The sequence below is a fragment of the Oncorhynchus clarkii genome, chromosome 18 (assembly GCF_045791955.1).
Source record: "Oncorhynchus clarkii lewisi isolate Uvic-CL-2024 chromosome 18, UVic_Ocla_1.0, whole genome shotgun sequence".
Classification (NCBI taxonomy): domain Eukaryota; kingdom Metazoa; phylum Chordata; class Actinopteri; order Salmoniformes; family Salmonidae; genus Oncorhynchus; species Oncorhynchus clarkii.
The window spans coordinates 45121672-45141791 of record NC_092164.1 but is presented as its reverse complement, the minus strand read 5'-3'; the positions used below and the strand labels follow the sequence as shown (position 1 = coordinate 45141791).

The following is a 20120-nucleotide window of genomic DNA, read 5'->3' as shown; positions in this document are numbered from 1 at the left end:
GATAATATCTGATACAATGCCATAAATGTACTAAGCTGTGTTATTCATTCATCTCCATAGGGGCCTAGAGGAGAGTCTGGATTGGATGGCTTCCCTGGTAAACCTGGTCCTAAGGTACAGTGATACTACTCTTTGTCCAAAATGGCACCCCTTTTCCTATATAGAACACTCCATAGAGCTCTGGTCAAAAGTAGTGAACTACATAGGAATTACAGTCGGGTGCCATTTCAGATGCAACCTCTGTCTGGACACCCAGGCCATATCAATGGTACTTCATAAAAGTAATGCAGCAGACTGAAGTTTATATAGAGTCTATAAAGGTGACTTTTAAAGTATCCCCTTTCACCTAATTTGGAAGGATCATTAAATAGGAGCTGGAGTTGTTGAATAGAAACCATCTGAGATATACCTCTGCGTTTATAGACACTCCTTTTTCATTGTGCATGGCTCCTTACAGCCCCCCACTTGAATGCAGACATAGTTAATAGACAGTGTGACAGAAATGTTAATTGTGGTCTGAGGAATCTTATGATCTCATGATTACCGAATGTGTCCCTGCTATAGGGTGAGGAAGGACCACCGGGACCAAGAGGACCTGGAGGAGAGGGGGTGAGTTACTAATACCTGGCTATAACCTTAAATCATTATACTCAACTAAAAGTTCCAATCTCACATGCTCTTCATCTGTCTGTGTGTGTGTGTGTGTGTGTGTCTTACAGGGAAAAGTTGGTTTAACTGGACAACCAGGTGTTGTTGGACCAAAAGGAGAGAAAGGAGGACAGGTGAGTTTGATCTCATAAGCACAATTAAAGCTACACTCCTGAATTGTGCATCAGCCCAATGACAGCTTGCATCTAAATTCCCTTGTGTACTATGCTCCTGTTTGTGTCTTGTGTTTTCTTTTTTAGGGTGACCAGGGACAAGGCGGCTCTCTCGGGCCAAAGGGTGACAAAGGTGACAAGGTAAGACAGAGATACAGTATGAGACATTGATTCACAAAGACTCATGTAAAACAGCTAGCTACTGTATGTCACAACATCATCTAAAAGCCGTACAGTCTCTTACCTTTACCATTACTAGACAGTCAGTAACAATGAACAAGATTCTTGTTGCTGTGTGTTTTGCTTGACAAGTGATTGGATGAGCATGGTTATTAGCTTAAAAGCTATGTTTGCTGCATGAAAGATGTTTGCTGCTTGTATCCGAGAGTGTGTTTGTCACAGAGACTTCCTCTTCACTTTGTCTCACTAAGGACCACCAGGACTAGTGTTTTGTAATGAGTTAATTAACATTCACACACTGTGTGTGTGTGTGTGTGTGTGTGTGTGTGTGTGTGTGTGTGTGTGTGTGTGTGTGTGTGTGTGTGTGTCGCCTCAGGGTGACACGGGACCCAAGGGAACTCCAGGAATACCAGGAAATGTGAGTAAAGTAGAGGGATGTTGATTGGTGCAAATGACCATATTAACCACAGGAGGTTGGTGGCACCTTAATTGGGGAGGACGGGCTCATGGTAATGGCTGGAGCGAAATTGATGGAATGGTATCAAACACATGGTTTCCATAGTTTCCAGGTGTTGGATGCCATTCCATTTGCTCCATTCCGGCCATTATTATGAGCCGTCCTCCCCTCAGCAGCCTCTACTGATATTAATACACTGTAAAATAACTCAGGGAAGGACACAATGTATTGTAGTAAATTCGAACAGTGGAAATTGACATGTTTGTGAACCGAATCATCTTTCTGTCATGCATATATCAAAACAATAAAACATTTGGATCCATGTACAACTAAGCAAACAAAAAACTTCCTGGAAAAATGGATTATAATTTGAAGATGCTTGTTGGCTAACTTGTCTCTGTTTTTCTCTCAGGTGGCCAATGTTATCCCTGAGCCTGGTGAGCCTGTAAGTACTGTAGAAACGAACCAGATCTCACAGTCTCCCTTCAGTATTCAACGTTTGTCCGGGGGGATAGGGTTAAAACAGAAAAACAAGTGCCCAGCACTGGGACCTAACCCACAATCCTCAGAGCCGGAGCGTGTGCTTTAATGCGATGAGCCTACTAGATATAATTGGCTCACGCGTAGCCCCTAGTGAATGGTATTGAAGGCATTTCTCAACATCCTGGGGACCAAGAGAAACAATGAATACTGAAGTCGATCTGGTGTGACCTTGCTGGTTAGAAACTGCTCTGTGTTAGACATTTTCTCCAGGCATTTAAATTAAAATTCTCTTTAATTTTTAATTTTACCCCCTTTTCTCCCCAATTTCGTGGTATCCAATTGTTAGTAGTTACTATCTTGTCTCATCGCTACAACTCCCGTACGGGCTCGGGAGAGGCGAAGGTCGAAAGCCATGCGCCAACCAAGCCGCACTGCTTCTGCTTCTTAACACAGCGCGCATCCAACCCGGAAGCCATCCGCACCAATGTGTCGGAGGAAACACTGTGCACTTGGTGCACCTGGTGTGCACTGCGCCCAGCCCACCACATTAGTCGCTAGTGCACGATGAGACAAGGATATCCCTACCGGCCAAAGCCTCCCTAACCCGGATGACTCTAGGCCAATTGTACGTTGCCCCATGGACCTCCCGGTCGCGGCCAGCTGCATTAGAGCCTGGGCGCAAACCCAGAGTCTCTGGTGGCACAGCTAGCACTGCGATGCAGTGCCCTAGACCACTGCACCACCCGGGAGGTCCTCAATGCATTTTTTATGTAGGCTTTAGTTGATTGTCGCCAGTCCTAGAAACTGTACACAACACGTATTGCTATACAGAAATATTACACAACCTGGATGTGCATTTATCCTGTTTCTTTCTCCCCAGGGAACACCTGGAGAGAGAGGAGAAAAGGGAGAGCAGGGGAATCCAGGAGATATTGTGAGTTCAGAATAGAAGGAGCCTTCTACAGTTCCAATGGAGTAACATTAGGCTGCATTTGGGGAAAATCAGCAGTTCTCCAAACTCTCCACTGGATGCCAAAAGAGATGCGAGCCGATGAAAGTGCCCCCTTTATGTGGTAGTGTCAGATGGACATCAACTATGCTGCAGTTCAGTGGTGGAAAAAGTACTTAACTGTCATACTTGAGTAAAAGTAAAGATACCTTAATGGAAAAATGACTCAAGTAAAAGTGAAAGTCACCCAGTAAAATACTACCTGATTAAAAGTCTAAAAGTTCTGGTTGAAAATGTACTTATGCACAGTGGTGGAAAAAAGTATTCAATTGTCATAAGTCAAAGTGTATTCTATACATCAAATTCCCACACTTAGACATCATTTACAAACGCAGTATTTGTGTTTAGTGAGTCCTCCAGATCTGAGGCAGATCAGATGAACAATGAGTTATATTGATAGGTGAGTGTATTGGACCATAATGCTGTCCTGTCTGAGCACTCAAATGAGGACTTTTTGGTGTCAGGGAAAATGTATGGGAATAAAAAGTACATATTTTCATTAGGAATGTGGTGAAGTAAAAGTAAAAGTAGTCCAAAATATTAATAGCAATGTACAGATACCCCCCAAAACGACTGAAGTCGTACTTCAAAGTATTTGTGTTTAAGTACTTTACACCACCGCTGCAGTTACAGTGCTCTACCACTAGGATGGACACTGTTCGCTTTGAAAGGAATCATGTGGCATTGCAAAATACGGAATCATTTGTTTGATGTTGAACACCATTCTGGGGATGTTACTAACCTGTGTGTTGTGTGAAGGGTCAACGAGGAGTGCCTGGTGAACAAGGCTTTGCGGGACTGCCCGGACCACAGGTAAGGACTTCAGTCAATCAAATGTTATTTATATTTGGACACTCATCTATTCACAACCGATGTAGACAATAACATAAGGGCCCTATAAAATAGGTACATTTTTTTGGCCTAACACCATTTTGTACAACGCATGACTGCTTTTAAAAAGCACCGAATCCCTTTGAAACGGCCCATAGCAGTCAGAAAAAGTGATCTGCTTTTTACTACCAAGTGCAAACAGGATACTTTTGGTTATAAAGTCAGTCTCGTCTAAGACAAAGTTTTAAACATCCATGTATCACAAAGGGTAAATTAAGGCCTTGTGGTGAACAGCTGCAGTGATTGCTCTTTATCCAATAGCATAGACATTGAGACAGACACGTCACCATTTCCTTACTTGAGAAATACTGCATCAAACTCCTTAGTTAGATGTAAAATTGCGCAACTAAAACATCCTCGGCAAAAACATCAAAATCAATGACATATTTCTTGAGTTATCTTAGATTCATTCTTGGGATTTTGAGGAGGTTAAATAGACTTCTGCATCTACAGAGTCTCATAGGGGACAAACTTCATTAATTGGTCAGGAAACACTCCTTTAAGACTGAAATCTAATTTTTCTAATGAGCAACAGAAAAACACACATGGCAATCAATATGTTAAGTTGCTTTTTAAACCACATCAGGAGGCCATCTTTGAGGTCAGGGCAAAATTCTAAGACATTTTAGTGACCCTTTAATTCAAGTGCGCGCCTAGCAAGAGGCTGTTGTTTAGCTGTGTTTTTGTAGCGCTCATATGATGGTAGAGTTTTCAAAACAAATACCCTGAATTGATGCAAATAATCATGATAGCATTTTGCCAGGTAAGCACAGCCTACTTTGTAGTTAACATTTAATTGAGAAGACGGTTTTCCTTGGCATCATCGCTAACGGCTAGACTTAAGCAATAAGACCCGGGGAGGTGTAGTGTACGACTAATATACCACGGCTAAGCGCTATTCTTAGGCATGACGCAACGCGGTATATATCCAGGCTGTATCACATCCGGCTGTGATTGGGAGTCCCATAGGGCAGCGCACAATTGGCCCAGCATCGTCCGTGTTTGTTTGGGGTAGGCCGTCATTGTAAATAAGAATTTGTTCTTAACTGACTTGCCTAGTTAAATAAAGGTTCAATTTTAAATAATGTAAAAAATATATATTGGCCATATATCACAAACCCATAGAAGCCTTATTGCTATTATAAACTGGTTACCAAAGAAATTAGAGCAGTAAAACTAAATGTTTTGTCATACCCGTGGTATACAGTCTGATATACCACGGCTTTCACCCAATCAGAATTCAAGGCTCAAACCACCCAGTTTATAGAAAGTGGTAGACACTGCACGCACACAGACAGGGGCATTCTGGTCTTCAGAAAGTTGCAGGAAATATGAATCGCTGATATATTCTGTTCATGTCTAATGAGAAACTTAGACAAATTAATGCATTTTCAACACATTTAGTTGATTCGCTATGAGCTCAATCATTGTTTTTATATTGTCGAATTTCATCACGGATTGTAAAAGGACCTACATAAGGTGTCCTCCATTGGAAAATAGAAATCAAACCTCGACATAATTTGACATATTATACTGAATGATTTCCGCTTCCTTCATAACCTTGTTGGTTATCCCCTTCAATTCAGGGACCTAAAGGTGACATTGGCCCTAAAGGGGAGACTGGGAGACAAGGAGAGCCTGTAAGTTCTGGGACCTTACTGCTGCATATCTGTCTGATAATACTATTACATATAGACAGTTGTGAATGAAGCCTTGTTTCTATTCCAGGGTCCTCCAGGATTGCAGGGTACACAGGGTACCCGTGGACTGCCTGGCAATGTGGTAGGTTCATTTTGTGAAAATGACAGCCCAAAAATATTTTAAACATATGGAATTTGTGTGTTGGTGCTCGAGGACATCCCTAATGCTTTAAACTAACCTTTGACCTTATGTGTGCCCTGAACTTCTCTCTCTGTCTATGACACAGGGCATCCCTGGAACCATTGGACCACCTGGAATAGCTGGACAGAGAGGAGAGAGGGTCAGTAACCTTATCACTGCTTTGCTATATGGAAAAACAGGTGATCTCAAATGTGTTGTTCTAGGGACATCATATTGTAACCCGTAACTCGTGTGTCCTAGGGGCCTTCTATTGTAACTCGTGCTGTGTGAATGACTAAGCTATGCTATGCAACACTATGCTATGCTCATCTCCCTGTGTGTGGTGTGTTCCAGGGAGAGATGGGGAAGGAGGGTCGTGGTGGCCCCCCAGGCCCTCCTGGAGATACAGGCATACAAGGACCCCCTGGCCTACCCGGGAAGGGCAAGGACGGACAGAATGTAAGACACAGAAACGTCACTGTATAAGACGTTCAAACCTCATTGTTACGTTCAAACCTCGAGTTTTTCCTGTCTGTGTGACCACAATAACCAAGGTCAAGAGTTTTGCATGGTCTTGTGGCAAAGTCAGGAAAAAGTCCTGACTACAGAATGAACACACATCTAAATTGTTATCCAGACTCTAAGAAATATGAACCAGAGTTTGTTGGCACATATCCACTCAGGAAATTAAGATCTCAGGCTCTGGGGTTCCAAATTAAAAGCCATTCACATCCTGTACGAGTATTGGCTGCACATGTACATAAATCAACATGCATTTAAGTACAACCATACTGCAGTATGACTGCTTACGTTAGTGCGGTACAACCTGCATTATACAGTTATGCCAACGGTTTGACCTGGAACCTTTTTACTCATTTTCTACACCACAAACATATGGTGATAACGCTGAGAAAGCAAACAAACAGAACATACACCGTTTCTGCTTTATCACATTCAACTAATGAAGGAACCCAGCAGGACATGTGCTGTGTGTGTGTGTGTGTCCATTTTACTACTGTCAGCTGCTGCTCTATAACACATAACACATAGCCCTCATGCACACACCAGTACAGTACACTATTTGCACAAATACATAGTGATTATTATCCTATGTGTTTCATTGGTTTCTATTACCCTAGTCCAGGGCACTGTAGGACCATGTATTTTATTCTGTAAGACTTTAAATGCCAAGTGTTTGATTTGACCAGCCAGCGGGCTCATAATAGTGTTATGTGTGATATTATATTACAGGGTGATCCTGGACAGCAGGGAATTGAAGGACAGCCCGGCCAGAAGGTAATGTCATTTTAAAGTTGGGTTGGGGTGGAAGGGAGGGAGGGGTAGAGAGAAACATTAGTGCCTTGAAGCCTGGAGTGATTCTGGTGACAAAAAGGTTTTCTTTTTCTCTAGCTTAGGAAGAAAACAATCCATTTTGGTTGGACAAAAGCAATTTTCTTTGACCACCATACCGTGACTGACACACTGATTTAATAACAACGTTTTTGGGAGCAGGAGATTAGTGGGGTGGGGGGATAGAGAGAGTAATTCATTGAGGATAGTGCAAGGCCTTGCACGCACATTCTGTTGATTACATCTCTGTAGTTGTTAAACCATCCTCCATGGTCACCTTTACAACCACCACACTGAATACTAAAACTTCAGATTGGATTCTCTGTTGCTAGAAATAAACACGCATGTGATGTATCTTGCCTGAGCAGCCAAGACCTGCAGAGATCAACAATCACTCTGCTCAGCATAGCAGAACTCTCCGAGCCAAACATTACGATAGTACAGCAACGTCATCAGAGAGTATTGGCGATTGCATTAAGAAGACACTGGTTAGATGGTGACCAAGCTTCTGTTGGTGTCTTATTGGATGGTAACGAAGGTTCTGTCTGTGTGTGCCAGGGCCAACCCGGATCCCAGGGACTTCAGGGGGTTCCAGGGAACAGGGGTCCTCCAGGAGAAGGCAAAGTTGGACCCCCGGTATAGACAACCACTCTACACACATAACCACGCCACACACACACACACACATTCAATCTTGCAGCATATTTTGAACATTGAGAACATCTTTATCTTTTACAGGGACCTTCAGGGCCAAATGGTGCAGTTGGACCGGCGGTAAAAACATTTTTGTCATAATTAGAGTGACAAAGTCCATGTGAAAACATGAACTGAGTAATGTTGAAAGAAAAGTTCAACTGACTGCTGTTTGTTTCCTGGTTCAGGGCATGAGAGGTCTGTCAGGCGTCGCTGGTACACAGGGACCTGCTGGACACAATGGTTTACCAGGACGACCAGGAGAGAAGGGATCCCCAGGAGAGCCAGTAAGTTGACCAGTACAGTAAATGGGGTTGGAAACGTCCCAACAACACTGCAAACTCAGGCCAAATACTGTACCTTCACTATACTGTACCTTCACTATACTGTACCTTCACTATACTGTACCTTCGTTTTCACTGCACTGATGGAACACCTATGAGGACGTATTCAAACAAATAATGTGAAAATCAGTCCAATCAACCTTTGTATAATAATGGATCAAACTAATATAAACCATCTCTTTCAGGGAGCAGCAGCAGACTTGTCGGATTTGAATCTGAAGGTAAGGAGGAGAGCGCTGTTACCATAGTACTGTTTCCTCCATCTTTGATGATACAGTGTATTCTGAGACAGAAGGATTCTTTCATCACTCAGTGTTTCTCCTTGTCCTTCAGGATGTGTGTTCAGACTGCCCAGCCGGAGCCCCGGGACAGCCTGGTCTGCCAGGGACACCAGGGGACAAGGGACAAGCTGGACCCCCAGGGAAGAATGGACAGGACGGGTACCAAGTAAGGACAAAGTCAGAGCACCATGCTATTCCATCTGTTGTATGATAAAGGCACATCCTGAATCATTAATAGGAATAATAGGATCCTCTCTATAGCACTTCTTCAGACTCTAAACACTACAAAGAGAACTTATGGCTAGGCGGCCCGCCAGCGGGACTGTCGACTACTTCCAGTGAAATTGGAGGGCGCGCAATGAAATAAATAATCATAAAAATGGATATTAAACATTTAGGTACATACAATTATCTTATATCGGTTAAACGCTTAAATTCTTGTTAATCTAACTGCATTGTCCGATTTACAATAGGCTTTATAGCGAAAGCATGCCATGCGATTGTTTGGGGACGGCACCCCACATCAAAATAAATTCACAAATAGCAATGAAATATTCACTTACTTTTTGAAAATCTTCCTCTGATTTGCAATCCAAAGGGTCCCAGCTACAACATGTAGTATCGTTTTGTTAGATAAAATCCTTATTTTTATCCCAAAAAGTCTGTTTAGTTGGTGCCATCGATTTGAGTAATCCACTCGTTCAACTGCAGAGAAAGAAATCCAAAAAGCTATCGCTAAACTTTGTTAAAACTAGTCAAAATATGTTTATATTTAATCATCAGGTACACTAAAATGTAATTAAACTATAATATTTCATACGGAAAGAAGTATGTTCAATAGAAAAGTGATATTAGCAGGTGCGCGTCCTCTTCATCGTGCGCGCACAGACTGATTTCCAACTCTTTGTTCCTGTATCAAAACTCAGAATTCTTCCTCGTTTTGGAAGAAACAAGTCTGAAACCTTGAACAAAGGCTGTTGATGCCTAGTGGAAGCCATAGGAATTGCAATCTGGGAGCTGGATTTAACTTTGGGCTCTCAAAAAAATAAAAAATAATGTTGGTATTTCTTTGGATTTTCTCCTACCATATCTATTGTGTTATAGTCTCCTACATTATTTTTAACATTTCTACAAACTTCAGATTGTCTTCTTTCCAATGGTACCAATTATATGCATATCCTGGCTTCAGGGCCTGAGCAACAGGCAGTTTACTTAGGGCACGTCAGTCAGACAGGAAGTGGAGTTAAATAAATCTTCTTCAGGATAGGGTCTATTTAACTTCATAGAAGTAGCATGCCTCAGACAATGGCGTAGGAGAATAGCGAGGAGTCTCCTGTATCCATCACACTGTGTTTGACTGAAGTGGTGGGAAGGTATGAGACTGGCTCTCTCAGCATCGTTAGGCTTCCTGTCGTCTGGGGGGTATAGTGAATGATCAGGACCTGGAGACAGGGCTGCTGATGGTCTTTTTGGAGAGGGAGAGAGAGGGAGAACCAGGGTGAGAGACAAAGACAGACAGACCTGAAAGAGAGATATAGAGAGATTAACTTTAGCTAGCCAGGAACTGATGGTGTCTGCGTCATTGTCATTGCAGGGCCAGGCAGGCTCAGCCGGAACCTCTGGACCCCCAGGAGCTAACGGAGAAAAGGCAAGTCCTCAACCACACCCGATTATTACCCATACACTTTTACCTTCCATAGAACATAAATTATTGAGTTGAAGACCTGAAAACATCTAGTGGTTTGTGTCTGTTATGTCCCTTGCTATACAACACAGTGGCCAGAGGTGATATGCATTATTTATTTGCTGTTTGTCCTACAGGGTGTGAAAGGTGATAGAGGACCCCAAGGAGGGCCTGGAGACAAAGGTGAAATAGGCCACACCGGACCCCCTGGCCACCCCGGTGCTGCTGGCATCATGGGGAATCCTGTGAGTACATGTACCTGCCTGGTGGTACTACCAGTGCCTACCATAGGCCACCATCTTTTCTATTTAGTAGTCTAGTCTCACATCCCTGTGTGCTGTATTGCCAACTCCTATGGTCATTGCAGTAGGATGAATGTTCTTTCTGACTCTTCCCTCTTCATCTCTCTGTAGGGTAACAACGGTCAACCCGGCCCCATCGGTCCCCCAGGAGCCCCTGGAGAAAAAGTCAGGATGTTGTCAATGTGTTTCATTTTCAGACCACATATTACACTACATGTCATCAGTTTAATATCGGCCTCGTCCCACTGGCTGGCCATATAGGTCAACTGGGCTGAGTGTTGTTTTGGCAGAGGTCATTAATCATGGTTGTGTTGTTGTTGATTTATCCTGGTTGAATCTGTGGAACTATCTTGTGTCTGTTTCCACCCTGCAGGGCAAGGAGGGGATGAAGGGAATCCAGGGGCCACCAGGTCTACCAGGCTTAATGGTGAGAAACGCTGTTGATAAACTCTTGTGAAGGAGTAGAAATGACCTGCTGAAGACATACAATATTATTGATACTGACAATACTAGTACTACCTCTATCTCAAGCTAACCATGATAACATACGTGGAACTTATGGAGTGGACTGTAAATAAACAGTTTGAAAATTAAGTCTAAATTCTAAAAGCTGAATGTTCCACAGGGTCAAATGGGCAAAATTGGCAAAGATGGCCGCCAAGGAGAACAAGGAGAATCTGTGAGTACACATGATATGGCCAAGATATTATTCCCAACATATTCTGTATGTCCTGTACTGTATATCTAATTAGGGCTTAATTTCCAGGGATACATTCTGTACATAATCAGTCATAATGGTCTCTGGCTATACATGGCACAATATGTGTCCCCTGCATATTTAATGCACATAATTCCATTGGTGTGTGTAATCTAACCATGTGGTGTGATCTCAGGGTAAACAAGGAGAGCCAGGACCACAGGGACAACCCGGACTCAGGGGAATGCCTGTGAGGAACTTAAACTGTGGGGAGGATTATTTAACTGTGTGGTTAATGCAAATATAACTTCACTAGTATTCATGTTGATGATTATCTCCATGCAGGGCTTCAAGGGTCACAGAGGAGAGCCTGGACCACCAGGGTCAAAGGTCAGTCCTTTGACTCCCATGTCACAATAGTCAACACATTAGATGACTAGGCCATAAAGTGTTGAATATGAACGTGGGCTTCTATCTTCCCTGGTCTGTCAAGCTCAAATCATCTCACTCTCAAAATTGCGACACATGCCTACTCTTATTAAATCTCACTCAGCTCTCAGCTCTAGGATACGATATCTGCCACAGCAGTGTGACCAATAGCATGTCTCAGTATAGTGTGACCAATGGCATGCCTCATTACAGACACCACTGAGGCACTGAATCACAGTGCCAGGCTCACATCCCCGCCAGCCTTTTCTCTGACCGAGATGGACCAAGTGCCCAAGTGCATCACCAGAACACCTCTCTTAAGACAGAGGATTATGTTGGATTGACTCCTCTCTACCTCCACGTCAACCTATGGATTTTAAAGAACACATTGTACGTACTGTATAAGAGTGTCTCGCCTTGACCCCAGACTCGTACATCCAGGCCATCAAGGTCAAGGCGTTGGAGGTTTTCCTCTAATCCCCATAAATTTGACCATTGGAGCCCCTTTCTATAGCTATAATCAAAACATTTTCTATAGAACTAAATTAGGAAAAGAGGGGCCTACTGTAAATTGATTGATTAATATATTTCTGTCCTTAACCAATCAGGGTGAAGATGGAAAGGAAGGCCGTAGCGGACCGGAGGGTAAACCTGGCCAAGACGTGAGTAAGAACATGAATTTAGCCAATCATAACTCTGTAATTATCAACATACAGGGAATGTCTCACTAATATATGCGTTGTGTTTGTTTTTGAAGGGTAATATTGGACCACTTGGACCAGAGGGCCTTTCTGGCCGGAGAGGGGAGAATGTAAGTCACCTTTACACTGCAGTTGACAAGCCTTTATCTGCTGACACAGAGCACACCAGGCTTAGCACGATGACAACCTGGTTGATAGAAAGTGACACTAATGTCTGTCTGTATTTCTCCCTCTCCCTCCCTCTCTCCCTCCCTCTCTACCTCTCTCTCCCCCTCTCCCTCTCTACCTCTCTCACTCTCTCCCTCCCTCTCTACCTCTACCTCCCTCTCTACCTCCTCCCTCTCTACCTCTCTCTCTCTCACTCTCTACCTCTCTCGCTCTCTCTCCCTCTCTCTTTCTCCCTCCCTCCTTCCATCTCTACCTCTTAACCTCTCTCAAGGGTAAACCTGGTGAACCAGGACCTTCAGGAAAGCCCGGAGCCCCTGGTACTCCTGTGAGTGATTATTTATATACAGCACTAACTGCTCTTAACATCGCATACATCGCTTCTGTGAAAACAGAAACATGCACATGCAGTGAAATGCTGTTTGTATTTCGCGAACACAGCAGCTTCCCTCTACCATGTATCTGGTACTCCACAGCCAGCTAGATCAAGCCCCACAAAGCCCTTGTAAATATGAATATTAATCACTTGCAGCTGTTTAGTCTTCCACTGCAAGATCTTTTAGGAGATTTACCTCCAACAATAGCAACGTTCATAAGAATGTTTGAAAGCTAAACGTCAGGTTAATCTCACCCAGTCCCTTATAACGAGTAGTGCTGCCTGTGAGATAATGGCACCGGAAAGGGTGGCTGCCTTTTTATGGGATCTTAACCAACCGTGCTATTTTGTTTGTTATTTCGCCTTGTTTGTAACTTCCTGCTCCTTGTTTAAAATTCCTGCTGGGCTGCCCCCAGGTTGTAAAGGTAGATAACAACACATCCACCACGCTGATCCTCAACACGGGGGCCCCTCAGGGGTGCATGCTCAGCCCCCACCTGTACACTCATGACTGTACGGCCAGGCACAACTCCAACACCATCATTAAGTTTTCCAATTACGCAGTTGTAGGCCTGATCACCGACAACGATGAGACAGCCTATAGGGAGGAGGTCAGAGACCTGACCGTGTGGTGCAAGGACTCAACGTGATCAAGACAAAGGAGATGATTGTGGACTATAGGATAAGGAGGACTGAGTACGCCCCCATTCTCATTGACGGGGCTATAGTGGAGCAGGTTGAGAGCTTCAAGATTTGGCATGGGTCCTCAGATCCTCAAAAGGTTCTACAGCTGCACCACCGAGAGCATCCTGATGGGTTGCATCACTGCCTGGTAAAGCAACTGCTTGGGCCTTCGACCGCAAGGCACTACAGAGGGTAGTGCGTACGGCCCAGTACATCACTGGGCCAAGCTTCCTGCCATCCAGGACCTCTATACTAGGCGGCGTCAGAGGAAGGCCCTAAAAATTGTCAAAGACTCCAGCCACCCTAGTCATAGACTGTTCTGTCTGCTACCTCACTGCATGCGGTACCGGAGCGCCAAGTCTAGGTCCAAGAGAAGTCTAAACAGCTTCTACCCCCAAGCCATAAGACTCCTAAACATCTAATCAAATGGCTACCCAGACTATTTGCAGTGCCTTCCCCAACCTCTTTTGCGCTGCTGCTACTCTGTTATTATCTATGCATAGTCACTTTAATAACTCTACCTACATGTACATATTACCTCAACTACCTCGACTAACTGTTGAACCCACACATTGACTCTGTATCCGTACCCCCTGTATATTGCCTCACTATTGTTATTTTACTGCTGCTCTTTGTTTGTTTTTGGTTTTTGAGTGTATTTTTCTTAAAACTGCGTTCTTAGTTAAGGGCTTGTAAGTATGCATTTCACTGTAAGGTCTATCTATACCTGTTGTATTCGGCACATGTGACAAATACAATTTGATTTGATTGTTCAACTACAGTATGACTACGCCATGTGAAAGTCCCCGTGTTTCTGTGTGTATTACAGGGTCCCGCTGGAGCCAAGGGAGACCCTGGGAACCCAGGATTACCAGGCTTTAGTGGTCCAAAGGGACCTTTGGTAAACAGCGATTCCTGCTCCTCAACGTCATTACTAGTGTGCTAAGCTACTGTTGCTACACCTCTTAGTCCTTCATGTTGGAACAGTCTGAGTTGATGTTCAGCCATAAGAGGATTTCAAGTTGTGATGCAAGCATTTCTGATTTGATCAAATTTATTTTTACTTAAACGTCTCTTCCATCCGTCTCTCTATCTATCTAGGGTCCTACTGGTCCTGTCGGCCCAGAGGGAAAACAGGTAAGAACCGTTGAGTGATTGATTGATTGGTTCGTTTTCATCAGCTACTTTTAGTATCTTTACACTATGAAATGGATATGATGTGGAACATGGATTGGGAGATGTCTTGCCACCGACACACTAAACAAACTCTTTTGTCTGTTTCACAGGGTATGTCAGGCAGAGCAGGAGAACGTGGAGTCAAAGGAGAGCGGGTGAGTACATACAGGAGCAGGCCCAACCACAGACCATAAATAGACCATTGTTTATATTGTCTCTGAGTGTGTTTTGTTGGATGTCTTTGTAGGGCGACTCAGGTGGGAAGGGAGATAAGGGATCTGTTGGAGATCCAGGTATGCCTGGTAACCCGGGGCCCCCAGGCCGTAAGGGCCACACAGGGATGATGGGTATGTCCGGGCCCCCAGGAGAGGTGGGACTTACCGGGCCTCAGGGAACACCTGGAAACCCCGGACAACCTGGACCACGAGTGAGTAGTGACTTGAATACTTGCAATGGCTCCCCAGAGTTAACCGCCAGGTTTTAGCTCAGCAGGTTAACGGTCTTGTTATTTACAATATACTCTGGTTCATATCCAGTCACAGTCAAAGTGCTATAGAAAATAATACAGACATCTGGAAATCGATGACGTAAACATGCTAATTTCTCCTTCCAACAGGGAGAGTCAACATCACTGGAAACAATGAGAAGGCTGATCCAGGAGGAACTAGCTAAAGCGTTAGATGGTGAGACTGGTGTATTGTTAGGGACAATGGGACATTAGTGCAATCTGCAATGTATGTTTGACCTCATATGAGCTGTGCAAGTCCTAATCGTGTGTGTCCGTGTGTCCCACCTCCAGACAAAATGGCGTACCTGATGGCCCAGATCCAGCCGGCCCATGTGAAGAGCACGGCAGGTCGGCCAGGACCTCCAGGCCCCTCGGGGAAAGACGGGAGCCACGGTCGCCCCGGACCCCCAGGGGAGCCTGGCATGCCAGGGCAGAATGGAGGAGACGGCATGAGGGGACCCATGGGTCCTAAAGGTAACTGATCCAAAGTGAAGAACCATTGTTATTGGTCACACATACTGTATTTCTTGGTTCAGATATACAGACAATGTGAGAGCATAAGACTAAAAAGTGTGATATTGTCAAACCACTACATGAGAGGTTTCAGGTTTCCACAAAACACATTTACACCAACCATTGATATTAGGTACCTTTGGTGGTCTTGATTTAGACACTGTCTGTAAGAACATCATTGTGAGTGTTGTCTGTCATCTCTATGCCGTCCAGGTGAGAGAGGATCCAGAGGAGACAAGGGAGAAGACGGGGTTGGACAGAGAGGAGAGATTGGACCATCAGGTCCTATAGGTACAGTACTGTTGATCTAGTACAGCAATATATCAATGGAATGTCTCTATTACTACAATATCATTCTAAATGGATGTTTGTTTGTGTCCATCTTGAGATCCGTAGTTGCTAAACTATGCACTATCCAGCACGAGTGGGGTGAGTGACTGACACTTGAACTTCCTAAGAAAGCAGCAGTTGCTTCAGTGTGACTTTGCTACTCCACCCCCTAGGTCCAGCAGGTATACCAGGCTATGGTAAGGACGGGCAGCCCGGGGCGGCTGGAGCTCAGGGAGAACCAGGGAATCCTGGCCCCCATGGCCAGCCAGGCCCCAGCGGACCCCCAGGACAGTGTGACCCCTCCCAGTGTGCCTACTACGCTAGTCTGGGATCACGACCCCACACCAAGAACGTCAAGGGGACTTAAAGAGACAGAGACACACTAACTGCTTCCAAAATGGCAACCAATTCCTTGTATAGTGCACTACTCTGGTCAAAAGTAGTGCACTATAAAGGGAATAGGATGCCATTTGGGATGCAGTTAGAGAGCTACAAGTCCAGCTATTTATGAACTGGGATGTGTCAGGATGAACCAAGAACTTTTCTTTCTATAAAAATATATCTCCTTAGTTTGGAGGGAGCTCGAGAGAAGTGTTCTGCCTGCCTGCCGGTCAGAATGTTTTTGTTGTGAGGGTTGGGGGTGAAATGACCAGGGGAAGTGGGTGTGGAGGGTTGGTTTGTGTCTGATATTTGGTAATGTTATCTTCAAGAATTACGTTATTTGTTCAACTTAGACAGACTGCCATTGTTCCTATCCGGCTCGAAGGACCATGTAAAAGACCCAGTCATGCTTACTGGGCCTGGGTTCAAATAGGATTTGTTTTTGCTTGATTGAACTTGCCTGGCACAATGGAACCAATGGAGTAGTCGTCAAAAGTGAAACCCTGCCGATCTGGCACTTTAGGCAGGCTCACTCAAATGCTCAAAACTATTTCAAAGAAAACAAATATCATCTCTACCCATGTCTGGTAAAAGATGGAACCACAGTTCCAGAACGGCCATTTATACCATAATAGCGTTGTCAGTCTCCCAACGTACACAGTCGTAAGTCTGGTATGGGTTTAACATCAGATTCAACCCATTCAGTCGGTAGCCACATCATTGATCCAGCAGTAGGCAGCTCCTCTGGAGTCAACTGGTAGTGATCCAGTCAAGTTATTTATATTGATGGGAAGGGAACATTGGCCTGAATGAGGCACAATCTGAAATGTCAATATTAAGTTTCATGGACAGATCTTTAATGAGGCTGTGGATGGTGGTGAAAGACTACATACTTTGTTTGCCTTGCCTGTAAGCTTCTAATAGTGCAATTGTCTTGAATAATGAGAGACGGGCCACCAGTACTGGACAGGGTGAATACTGAACTTTCACATTCTCTGGGTATCTGTAGAATTACTATCTTGACCTTTATTACAATCTAATCTAATCTAACAAAACAATTTGTGACAGATGTAATTACCTATTGTACAGTGTTTGTTCATTGTTCCTCCAAAGGGAATCCAACTTCATGAATGCGTGTAAGGCCTTTAAGTAGATAAGACTCGTAAGACTTTCAAAGGGAAATGTTAAACTACAAAAGGAAAACTACATTTCCCATTTCGTTTCTATCTAAATGTCTCTGGTGATTCCACAGAGTAGTAACCAGTCTGGAGAGAGAAGGTATTAAAACCGCTTTTGTTCCACTCGTTCCTCAAACGTTGCTTGTTTCCTGGTATCACGCTACGTTCTCTCTAACGTGTCACTTCCTCCTGCTTATTAGCCAGTCCCTCTGTGGCACAGGCAGGCCATGGACACAGTGACTCAAATAAAGATATTGTTTTAACTAAATCGTTAAGTGCTATACAACATGAGTTCCTTCTTCCCTGTTTTGTGATTGGTAAAGTCAGTGAGTATTCTGTCTGTAGGATGTCTTTCATAACTCATCCCATGTCCCTGGTGGACCAATTATACCCTCTCTAAAACTCACAAGATGAGTTGAGGGAGAGTCAGTAAGAAAAATACAATAGATTACTCACTGCTCACTCTAGGGGAATTATTTTGGCTTGAAAAAATGTAAGACATCAATATTGAGGTTCCGAAATGTTCATCAGATCACCAATAAAGTAAAATAGATATATTGTCTTTTAGGCCTTACATGGATGTGAGCCTGGATCCAGCATGTATTTCTAGAACACAGTAAGAACACCCACAGTGTTCCAGAACCCAGGCCAACACCAAAAGTGTTCCAGAACCCAGGCCAATAGCCACAGGGTTCCAGAACCTAAGCCAACACCCACAGTGAAAACACTGCTTGGCCATCTGTACCTCCGGTCACTTCATTGAAGGTCTTCCAAGGTGCTCTCCTGAATATTTATAGCTAAACATACAGTGTCTACATTGCCCACTGTACTGTAGCCTATAAAACTGCCTCATGATCCATGGCAGTCAAAGGAACAAAGACAGTATGCTCTTCACTGACTTGCGTACACTTTACTACCACATCACAGTGAAGATGTGTGGACTTCGTTATGAATTACATTTCAGAATGCCAAATAGGAGAAATATAATAGTAACATAATGGTTTTGTAAATGGAAAAACTTGTTAGCCCATGGATATGAACATTAGAATGTCTGGTGTTTGCTGCCAGTGCTCCCCATAGAAAATGATGCAGAAGGTGTGCGTTTCTAATTATGTTTGGCTTGTTTCCTCATTTCATATACATTTGTGATAATTCAAAACAACCAACTGTATGTAACTGATTTAGAGTTTTTGTTAATTATACTGTTAAATTATTCACAGTTTGAAGTACCAGTAGCTTACCGTATGTGGAATGTTAAAAATGGTTTTACGATGGTAATCCTTACCTGTTTATCCTAAAAGAATGGTGCTAAAATATCCTAAATTAGTGGCTGGTATGCTTGTATGTATTGGAAAGGTGTATTATGTACTCTATCATGTTGTAATAAAGACTGGAACAGATCTTTTTTTTAGAAAAAGGCTTTCGCTTTCCTTTGTGAGTAATCTTTCTGTGTCCTCTTATAAGTGCTGGTATGAATTGAATTCTCAATTGTTAGGTTTCCTACTTAACCTCTTTGCTCAATGTCGAATATTACCAGCTAATTTACCGGTAGAGCCTGCAGCCATATGACAAGTTCATTGCTTTTTTTGAATGTCAATCGCAACTTCGACAGACCCATTGAAATGCACAGTAATCGCTCAGTTTAAAATGTTCTCCCGTTATCATTTGCATAGCATGCACAATTGGCAGTTCTGTAAAATATCGAACCAATTTTTATTGCTAATCAGAATTGTAATTTTTCTGAAACGATCCATCGTGCAACTTTTGGTATGCTAGTGTTTTATGGACAACCTATCGCCTATTATTCTAAGAGATGCCAGTAGATCCATGATTAGACATATGAAGACAAATAGATGCCGTTGAGAGGGGGGGTGATGGGAGGAGGAAGAGGATGGAGGAGGGAGGAGGTGGAAGAGGAGGAGGAGGGGGTGGAAGGGGGAGGGGGGTGGGGAGGAGGAGGAGGGGAATGGGGAGGAAGAGGGGGAGGAGGAGGGGGAGGAAGAGGTGGAGGAGGAGGGGGCTAGTTCTAGCCTGCAGTAGCACACTTTCCTGTTTCAGCCAACGGCCAGCAACCTTCTAAAGGTCATATTGACTCAATAAATGAATCTCTGGTGTATAGACTCAGAGAATGGGATGTTGACACTCCTCAGTAACTAGGCAACGGTGGACTGGAAGACCCTGCGGACGTTTGTAACAAAAACTGATCAAACTGGTCCCCTGGAGGTCTTGGTCCATCCCCTGGATGTAACAGCTTCAACAGATAGAACTCTCCAATCGTAATCATGATGTCACAAACAGCTCTCAAATGGTAATGCTGAAAGTCACAAAGCTGTCATAGTATTTTGGGCCTCCCAGGTGGCGCTGTGGTCTAAGGCACCTGCTTGAGGCGTCACCACAGATCCGGGTTCGATCCCAGGCTCTGTCACAGCTGGCCGTGACTGGGAGATCCATGAGGTGGCACACAATTGGCCCAGTGCCATCTGGCTTAGGGGAGGGTTTGGTCGGCCGGGAAGTTGAGGAGTCCCATCGCGTTCCATTGACTCCTGTGGTGGGCCGGGTGCATGCATTCTGACACGGTAGCTAGGTGTACGGTTTTTCCTTCTGATACTTTAGTGCGGCTGGCTTCCGGGTTAAGTATGGCTTGGCAGGGTCGCGTTTTAGACGAT

At 44.0% G+C, this 20120-nt stretch overlaps 1 protein-coding gene across 3 annotated transcripts in view; it reads left to right on the top strand.

Annotated features, from left to right (window-relative positions):
- LOC139373564 (collagen alpha-1(XXII) chain-like) overlaps positions 1 to 18871 on the top strand; it is a 78546-nt gene extending 59675 nt beyond the window's left edge. For all 3 annotated transcript variants that reach the window (XM_071114224.1, XM_071114226.1, XM_071114225.1), the window contains 36 exons: positions 61 to 114; positions 565 to 609; positions 720 to 782; positions 909 to 962; positions 1378 to 1419; positions 1871 to 1903; positions 2822 to 2875; positions 3710 to 3763; positions 5428 to 5481; positions 5570 to 5623; positions 5769 to 5822; positions 6017 to 6121; positions 6914 to 6958; positions 7571 to 7648; positions 7751 to 7786; positions 7894 to 7992; positions 8235 to 8270; positions 8383 to 8496; positions 9925 to 9978; positions 10152 to 10259; positions 10428 to 10481; positions 10690 to 10743; positions 10942 to 10995; positions 11210 to 11263; positions 11359 to 11403; positions 12051 to 12104; positions 12200 to 12253; positions 12583 to 12636; positions 14198 to 14269; positions 14470 to 14505; positions 14655 to 14699; positions 14792 to 14971; positions 15161 to 15227; positions 15344 to 15526; positions 15779 to 15856; positions 16069 to 18871. In XM_071114224.1, coding sequence (XP_070970325.1) covers positions 61 to 114; positions 565 to 609; positions 720 to 782; positions 909 to 962; positions 1378 to 1419; positions 1871 to 1903; positions 2822 to 2875; positions 3710 to 3763; positions 5428 to 5481; positions 5570 to 5623; positions 5769 to 5822; positions 6017 to 6121; positions 6914 to 6958; positions 7571 to 7648; positions 7751 to 7786; positions 7894 to 7992; positions 8235 to 8270; positions 8383 to 8496; positions 9925 to 9978; positions 10152 to 10259; positions 10428 to 10481; positions 10690 to 10743; positions 10942 to 10995; positions 11210 to 11263; positions 11359 to 11403; positions 12051 to 12104; positions 12200 to 12253; positions 12583 to 12636; positions 14198 to 14269; positions 14470 to 14505; positions 14655 to 14699; positions 14792 to 14971; positions 15161 to 15227; positions 15344 to 15526; positions 15779 to 15856; positions 16069 to 16262 — 2514 coding nt within the window. In that variant the 3' untranslated portion in view covers positions 16263 to 18871. The remainder of the gene's footprint in view (positions 1 to 60; positions 115 to 564; positions 610 to 719; positions 783 to 908; positions 963 to 1377; positions 1420 to 1870; positions 1904 to 2821; positions 2876 to 3709; positions 3764 to 5427; positions 5482 to 5569; positions 5624 to 5768; positions 5823 to 6016; positions 6122 to 6913; positions 6959 to 7570; positions 7649 to 7750; positions 7787 to 7893; positions 7993 to 8234; positions 8271 to 8382; positions 8497 to 9924; positions 9979 to 10151; positions 10260 to 10427; positions 10482 to 10689; positions 10744 to 10941; positions 10996 to 11209; positions 11264 to 11358; positions 11404 to 12050; positions 12105 to 12199; positions 12254 to 12582; positions 12637 to 14197; positions 14270 to 14469; positions 14506 to 14654; positions 14700 to 14791; positions 14972 to 15160; positions 15228 to 15343; positions 15527 to 15778; positions 15857 to 16068) is intronic.
- Positions 18872 to 20120: the final 1249 nt, after the last annotated feature.